The sequence below is a fragment of the Salvia splendens genome, chromosome 16 (genome assembly GCF_004379255.2).
Source record: "Salvia splendens isolate huo1 chromosome 16, SspV2, whole genome shotgun sequence".
Taxonomy (NCBI): Eukaryota; Viridiplantae; Streptophyta; class Magnoliopsida; order Lamiales; family Lamiaceae; genus Salvia; species Salvia splendens.
Window position 1 is genome coordinate 10,815,504 of NC_056047.1, and position 9,014 is coordinate 10,824,517.

At 40.9% G+C, this 9,014-nt stretch overlaps 1 protein-coding gene and 1 pseudogene across 1 annotated transcript; both read left to right on the plus strand.

Annotated features, from left to right (window-relative positions):
• The first annotated feature begins 2,368 nt into the window (after positions 1–2,368).
• Positions 2,369–6,748, plus strand: LOC121770679 (annotated as a pseudogene).
• Positions 6,749–7,151: 403 nt separating this feature from the next.
• Positions 7,152–9,014, plus strand: LOC121770573 (pentatricopeptide repeat-containing protein At1g71060, mitochondrial-like). Its single transcript, XM_042167307.1, has one exon. The coding sequence runs from the start codon at positions 7,324–7,326 to the stop codon at positions 8,875–8,877; it is 1,554 nt and encodes a 517-aa protein (XP_042023241.1). The 5' UTR covers positions 7,152–7,323; the 3' UTR covers positions 8,878–9,014.

Sequence of the window (9,014 nt, forward strand, 5' to 3'; positions counted from 1 at the left end):
TTGAGTGTTTTAGGCAAAAGTAGGCTAAAGTGGAGCAAAAAGAGAGCCACCCGGTCGGGTGAATATCATGTGGTTAAATGCCACCCGGCCGGGTGTCAACGCGATGCCTATCGGAGTCCAGAAGCTGCCAAGTGAGTGCGACCCGGCCGGGTGAATTTCCTTTGCAACAATTCCACCCGGCCGGGTGGCTCTTTTATAATGTGAGGACTCCAGAGACTTCTACCCGACCGGGTGGATTTTATGTTGAATAATTCCACCCGGCCGGGTCTGTCGAACGGACGATTTTTTAATCCAGACGCGATTTTAGAAGGGGAAAATAAGAGAGACTAGGGCAACTCGAATTCATTCTCTCCCAGCCGCAAAAACACACACACTCTCTCTAGGAAGCACTCTTGGAAGAAGATTGGAGATTCAAGCTTCAATTCCTCCGCCAATTGTAATCCGTATCATGAATTCCGTTGTTTCCCTTAGTTTTTGTTTGTTTTCTACTTTGAACATGAATAACTAAACCTTTCATGTAGAATTCTTGGTGAAGATGCATTGATTCATAGTTTTAATCCAATTGATTTCGTTTTATCCTGCTCTTTTAATTGTTTGAATTATTCTTGTGTTTTTTCCTATCAATTGCTTGATCACCAATTGGGAGTGTAGGGTTTCTTAGAGTAATCGGGAGATGAAATAATTAATCTTGAAAGAGGAATAATTCACACATTTATTCAATAAAACTCGAGAGAGTTGAGATTCTGAGTGAGATCATTAATCTAATCAAACGGTTAGGAGTTAGGTCTAAGAATTAGAAGGGGACTTCAATTATTACACCTAATCTACTGATTTCTTACATTGGGAGGGGGTTTAATCTACAATTGTTATTGATTCAACAATTCCGGAGACTTTAAATGGTATATCGGTTTTAATTGGGTTAGGCTATGAGTTATGCATCGGATCCTTGAATTTTGCATATTTCTCCATCATCTTACACAACTTGCTTAATTGCTTTCTTGTTTAAGTATTCAATTTTAATCTCTGCATTTACATGTTTTCAGTAGTTGTTAGTTTTAAAACCAAAATTTCGGATCGTCTGGATAGTAGTTGAAATTAGTTCGTGGTACTTAGGTTGACACTTAATTGTCTCTGTGGGATACGATATACTCTTGCTTGCTATATGCTACGATAACCCCGTACACTTGCGGGTATTATTTGGGTAAAATAAAGTTGAGTCAGCATGTCCTCATTTTCGCCGGTGCTAGACGAAATACGAGAACGAGATCTATCATCATTGTTGTCCGAGTCCGACGATATAGCCACGTCGTACTCGTCATCTTGTTGCACGGAACTACCACCGCCCCCACCTTGTTGCATTTGAGCGAGTAGCATGGCGGTACTATGATCATCTTCTATCTATAAATATTATATAAGTTGAAGTTTTAATTAGGAACACAAAAAAAAAATTAAAAAACTCAATCTTATGAAATTATGAATTGTAAAAATAATTTATTTTTTAGAACTTACTTGCATGCGTTCAGCCGCCACTCGGGAAACCTCTTCCATAACTTCTCGACGACTAGATCGCTTTGATTTTTGGGGACGACTACTTTGATCTTGGGAAATTCCTTTGCCCCGATCACCACGTCCCGGTCCACCACGAGAAGAAGACATAATGCAAAATGAAAGTAGTATGGAATATGAAGTATTGAATAAATGATAAATTACGAACACAACAACAAATATAGTAGTAGTAAACAACTTGAGCAATTAGAGAGAATGAGGATAGAGAATAGAAAAATTGAGATTGAGAAGGAAATCCTTGTTAACACAAGACTGTGATAAGTAAAAATGATGTGGAAAGTGGGGTATTTATAGAAGTAAAATTGGAAGAAATAAAAAAAAAGTTCAAATTTCAAATTTCAGTCCACGCTTTCTGACGGAAACCGCCGGTTTCTGGCCGAAAACCGGCGGTTTCTGACCGGTTTTCAGGCCGCATATACGCTGCCACCTGAAAAAGGACCTGAACCGTCGGAAACCGGCGGTTTCTGTCGAAAACCGCTGGTTTTTCTGCACACATAGCCTGAAAACCTACGCCTTAGCCGGAATCCTACCGTTGGAACCGCTGAACCGGCGGTTTTAAACCACGATTTTTTTGAACCTGAACCGGCCCGCTTGAACCGCCGAACCGCCATCCGGTTCGAACCGCCGTCGCCGGTTCCGGTTTGTGAACCGGCGGTTCCGAACAGCCGGTTAACCGATGGTACGGTTCGATTTGTGCATGCCTACATCTATCCATCATAATCGACATCTTATTATAGTTTCCCAAAAAAAAAAACTTTATTCCAACAAAATTATATCATCAAATTTTCTCAGAGAAATAAAGTCTTTCATTCAGTTTTCATTCACTGTACTCTTCTCCTCACAGCTCTAAATCTAGCATCTCTTCCATCAAAACCCTAATTCAAAAAAAAATCCCCCAAAATACTCCATAACTCAGGATCAGGAACCGAAACATTGACCCAATTTTGATCCGGCTCAGCTGTTTCTGACACTTTAATGAAAAATCATAGAATCCCCTTTGCAATTCTGAATCCTGTACTCATTTTAGCATTATATGTACTTTATCCTGATTTGGAATTCGCCTTGTTTTGACAAATTCATTCGCTTTCCTCTCTCTGATTACATTCAAATCTACATGGGAGCTGAGAAGAAATGGCTATGCACCCTGTTTTCTGGGGCATTCATCACATTTTTAATATTCCTAATGTTTATTTCGGGCTTTAGTTCTTCGTATAACTATGCTTTCCCTCCGAACAAGCCGTTTCCTTCGACAGTCGATCACGGGCCGGGCCGCCCGCCGTCATTCGCGTACTACATTTCTGGAAAGAGCGGCGATGGGGAGCGATTGTACCGCCTGCTGCTGGCGGTGTACCACCCCAGGAATAGGTATTTGCTGCATATTTCGGCGGATGGGAGCGATGAAGAGAGGGTTAGGCTCGGGGCAATGGTGAAGTCCACGCCTGTGGTTCGGGCGTTCGGGAATGTGGATGTGATCGGATAGGCCGATCCGAACACCTACATGGGGTCCACCATTCTGGCGGCTATTTTGAGAGCGGTTGCGGTTTTGCTGAAGATGGATGAAGGCTGGGATTGGTTTATCACTCTCAGCGCCTCGGATTATCCCCTTATTACGCAAGATGGTATGTTTTCGATTTGGTTGTTTCCGATTTCTCTCTTTTTTTGTTTAGCTGTAGGTGAAAATTGAATTGTTTGAGCCAGTTTATAGGGATTATGATTTGTGCCTTTTTAGCAGTTGCGAGTAGATATCCTTGCTTGGTTAGTGTTGATTTATAATGATTGCTCTATCTGATTGGATTTTGATGTTTTTGCCCAGGTTCTTTGTGTTGATATTTCCTATTTTATGGCATTTTTCGGTGCTAAGCCATTTTTTACTGAATTGAGTGAACTTGGATATACCACTGAAACTTACTAATATTGGTTAATTTCTAAATTTGGTATTGGCTCCAAGCAATGTTATGGATGGCGTATGGCGGCTTACGACGGTGAGCCCAAAAACCGCCACAGGGATATGGCGTATCAGTATGGCGGGATATGGCGGTCGATAAATAAATTAATAAAATATTAGTAATATATGTATATATAAATTCAAAAAATTAGAAAATAATAAAAAATTGTAATATATCAAGTTATCAACTATTAAAACAATAAATAAAGCATAAAGTCATAAGCAATTATATAATATGCCTACCATAATAAGTCTTAGTTCAACAATCAAAATATAAAGTCATCATCACAAATTCATAATACATATCAAATCTAAATTAAAACCATCCTCAATCATCACCATCCCCAACATAGTCATCCTCCACAAGATAGTTATCCTCATCCTCATCGATATCATCGTCCTCCAACGAAGTAGATCCTTCTTCTTCATCCCCAACTTCTTCATCTTCCAATTAAAAGGGCATGCAAATTAGAAAATCTGGTACAATTTCGGTTACCTTCAAAATCTGGGCAGTGGGACTGGGGGCGCAGCAGGTTGGGTTTGTTTGAGAGGGAAAGAGATATTATGAAAAAAAACCCTAGATTTTGACTTAATTGGCATTTTATTTCATTATTTGGGCCGGGTTTGGGCCGGGTTAAGGGTTAAAAATCATTTGGGCCGTGTTATTTGGTAATTGGGCTGAGGTTTGGGGCAGCCCAACCAAAAGTGACGCCATAACTGCCATGGCACCGCCATGGCGCCTCACTCATGGCGGCAAATGGCGGTCGCCATAAAAAAGTTTTGTGGCAGCTCGTGGCGATGGCGTTTTTTCCGAAACCCGCCACGCAATGGCGCCACGGCGGCGCCATGGCCGCTTTTTAATAACATTGGCTCCAAGTGTTAGATGTCCATTTAGTTTGCACTTCTTAGATAGGTCCTGTAATTGCAGTTATTGCTGGATGACTAATACGTAATGAATATAGAAATCGAGCTCCAAATGTTGTTAGTTTTTGTGTGAAAGTCGAATCACTTTTCACAAAGTTGCAAAATCACCATACTAGTTAGCACTTGAGATTTATCTCGTCTCACTTCCCATTTCTCACGCATTGTTCTCTTGGCATGGAGCAGCCATGGTAACCTGTTTCTCATTTAGTGACAAGCTCATATGTTCATGTAGCTTAATCCAAATTCCAAAGGGCTTCTCATCTTCACTATATAATTTTAGTTGAAGATATGATTTTCTGCCATTAACTTGCCTTATGCTTAGACACGTGATGATTTGATTTTTTTATACACATAAGTTGTTATGAAAATAACATGTCTAGTACTCCCTCCGTCCACGAAAGTACTCCTTCCGTTCCATAGTAATGGACTAAAAAGGGAAATGACTCTATTACTATGGAACGTACCAAAATGACAAAATGACTCTATTACTATGGAACGGAGGGAGTATGTACTACCATTTGGTCAGCACGTATTTTAAGAAAATAGTTGGTAGATGGCAGTGGATGTGTTTTTAGTTTATAAAGGGTATATACCTATATGTCCCACTATATGGGAAAAGTGTTTTTTCGTGGACGGAGGGAGTATTGGTCTGGGCCAAGAAAATTGTCCATCTAGGACTAATGTTAGATTTGCCATTTACTTGGGCTGAACTTGATGAAATCTGCTAATCAATGGAAAAGGAATAATCTACAGGGCTTATTGAAGTTCTGTGTAATGGCTTTGCTGTCTGTATAAACTCTCTGTGAACCCGTTAGCTAGTCGGCATGGTTGCATATATTTTTGCATCGTTGCTTGTCTACCTAAAATAAGAAGCTGGATCCTTTTAAGCTACTTAAATGCATGACAAATCAATTTCTTGGAGAACTCCTGTGTAAGATATGAAAGTGAACACTTTCAACATACACAGAAACACACATGATTGCATGAAACGTTTCTCAATCTTATATGAATTTTTAAGCTCGGAAAAATGCAACAGATCCCTAAAAATGAAATATCTGCTAGTTTAATGTCATGAAATACTATCTTACTTCTAAATTGATTTATTTTCTTTGCTTCTTTGAATTTCAGACTTGTCTCATGTGTTCTCGTCAATTAGGAGGGACCTGAACTTCATAGACCACACTAGTGACCTGGGATGGAAAGAGTAGGCAAATCCGTACCCCTTTTTATCACCAATTTTGACAGCAAATCTCTAGTGCCTTTACTTATATTTCTCTTGACATGACATCAGGGGTCAAAGAATTCAGCCCATTGTAGTCGATCCAGGTATTTACTTAGCCAGGAGAACACAAATCTTCCATGCTACTGAAAAACGGCCAATGCCTGATGCTTTCACAGTTTTCACAGGTAAATCTACTTCACTGTTATGGTACATTATGGGTATTCTGATGATCTAAATTAGTTGCTAAGTCCGAACAAGTTCTTATTGTGTATCTAGGTTCCCCATGGGTTGTCTTAAGTCGACCCTTCCTTGAATTTTGTATCTTTGGCTGGGAAAATCTTCCACGAACTCTTCTAATGTACTTCACCAACGTTGTTCTGTCCCAAGAAGTCTATTTCCATACCGTTATCTGTAATTCACCAGAGTTCAGAAACACAACCGTGAATGCTGACTTGAGATATTTCGTTTGGGATGACCCACCCAAGATGGAGCCTCACATCCTCAGCACCTCAGACTATGAGGACATGGTCGAGAGCGGAGCTGCTTTTGCTAGGCAGTTTGAGAAAGATGGGGCAGTGCTGGACATGATCGACAGGAACATCCTGAAACGGGACTCAAACCGTGCCACACCCGGTGCATGGTGCAGGGGCCGGAAGAGCTGGTGGACGGATCCATGCTCACAGTGGGGAGATGTGAACGTGGTGAAGCCGGGCCCCCAAGCCGACAAGTTTGGCCAGTCCATCGACAAACTTCTCGACAGTTGGAACGAGAGCTCGGACACGTGCGCGAAATGAGAGTTTGCGGGGAAGGAGGTATGAAGATGTTTGAGGTTGGGAAATGCATTCTTTGGTGACGGGTTTGAAAGTTGGAAGCCATTGGTGTGGCAGAAGAGAATTCTTTGTACAGACTCTCAATTGATTAGTCTTCTAAGTAATACCACGAAATCCCCTCTACACCTTTTTCTTGAAATGCAGCAACGGTTTATTACTTGAATTGCTTCTTGTTTCGTTTCGACGTTTTAATTTGTATCCTCAGAAATTTGTTGTAAAAACTTAATCACCTTGATAGAAATGGATAAACTTATTTCTGCATGTCTGTAGACTATATATATATATGTATGTGATTGCTACAGTTTGAGATTTTTGTGGCCAATGTCTTAGACTTCACTAGTGTCACTGATTGTGTGTTTTGTAGCCATCTTAATATTGTCAGACTCTCATTCTTCCCATCCATCTCTTCCACTAGCCGCCGGCAATAGTGACAATGAAAATGAGACAGGTGTCACCATCACCAACACACAACAAAAGTGCAGTATTTGAGTTTGATTTAAACTTTAAAGTGTTTGTGGGCTCAATTGCAACATAATTTGAGTTTGATTTCAAATGTGTGGGCTCAAATGCTACGTATACAAACAAAAAAAGCAAAATTTTATAAAGTAAGATTTTTTTTTTCTTAAGTTATGGAATATGAATACGAGGAGTGAATATTCAGAATTAAGTTATCTTAAACGAAAGGAAAAAAAAAGTTTCCCATTAATTAGGGTTTGACACGTGAAAGATTTAAGCAAAATCGAAATTCCATGTTTAAAACGTTGTAAAGCGTCAATTTGCATCAACTTATTCCATCTCCCTTCTACAGCTCTAAAAATTCATCACTTCATTTTTCAATGCACCTCACAATTTTCCCGAGATATATAGCGAAATCCCTACTATATCGCCGATATCAACCCTCAAATCCTCAAACCCCAATCTTTGCATCACTGCAAACGTGCAATTTTGTTAATGTTCCAGAGAGGGCGGTAACTGTTCGTGAAAATGCCCAAGAGAAGCTCCAGGCAGATGTTGAAACCTCCCAACAAGCAGAAGTGATATGCAAGCTAGTATCCGCCATTGGGAATTCTCGAGATGTAGATGCTGCTATGAACTCCGCTACTTCGACTGATTGTCTGTCTCCAAATGTGGTTCTTCAAGTGTTAAAGAGATTAAACAATGGTGGAATCATGGCGCTGTCGTTTTTCCGGTGGGCAGAGAAGAGAAGTGGTTTTCAGCACAGTTCGGAGTGCTACAACTGTCTAATCGAGTCATTGGGGAAAATTAAACAGTTCAAGATGGTGTGGTTATTGGTGGATGAGATGAAACCGAGAGGCCTGCTGTGTGCAGACACATTTGCCCTCATTTCGCGCAGGCTTGCGAGGGCGAAGAGGGCAAGAGAGGCAGTAGAGGCGTTTGAGAAGATGCAGAGCAAGTATGGACTGCAGCCTGAGCTGCAGGATTACAATAGATTGCTCGACACATTAAGCAAATCTAGGCAAGTGGAGAGGGCCCAAATGGTGTTTGACCAATGGAAAAACACGAGGTTCGTGCCCGACATCAAATCATACACGATCATTTTGGAGGGGTGGGGCCAAGAACGCAACTTTCTAAGGCTTGATGAGGTTTTTCGTGAGATGAAGGAGGATGGATTTGAGCCTGATGTTGTGACTTACGGGATTCTGATCAATGCCTACTGCAAAGGAGGAAAGTATGATGATGCTGTTAGATTATACAATGAGATGGAAGGGAAGAATATTAAGGCAACGCCTCATATATATTGTACCTTGATAAACGGTTTGGGGTCCGTAAAGAGGCTAAACGAGGCTGTCCAGTTTTACGAGTTATGCAAGGGCAGCAGCTATGATGTCGAGGCTCCTACTTACAATGCTTTGGTGGGTGCTTATTGCAAGTCATGTAGGATGCCTGATGCTTATAGGGTAGTGGAAGAGATGCGTAGACGTGGAGTCGGGCCTAACACGCGAACATATGATATAATCCTTCATCATCTTATAAAACTCCAGAGAAGGGGAGAGGCGTACAGTGTGTTTCAGAAGATGAAAGGGGAGGTGGGGTGTGAGCCGAGTGTGAGCACGTATGAGATAATGGTGAGGATGTTCTGCAACGATAGGCGCACGAATATGGCAATGCAAGTGTGGGGACAGATGAAGGCGAGGGGTGTGCTCCCGGGGATGCACATGTTTTCGACATTGATTGATAGCTTATGCAGTGAAAGGAGGATAGATTATGCTTGCAGATATTTTCAGGAGATGCTGGAAATGGGCATGCGGCCTCCAGAGCGCATGTTTAAACAGCTGAAGCAGTTTCTTGTTAAAGAGGGGAAACAAGATATTGTCATTATGTTTGCTCACAAAATTGAGAAGATGAGGAGATCCCCTTTTGTTGGTTGAATTTGATGTTGTATTGTAGTACTACCTCTTTTCGCCCTACACTAATTTAACTCTTTTGTTTCCCTAGATGATGGCAACTTTGATTATTGGTATCTATATTTGTCATAAAAGAATAAACAAGAACATTTACCGGCAAA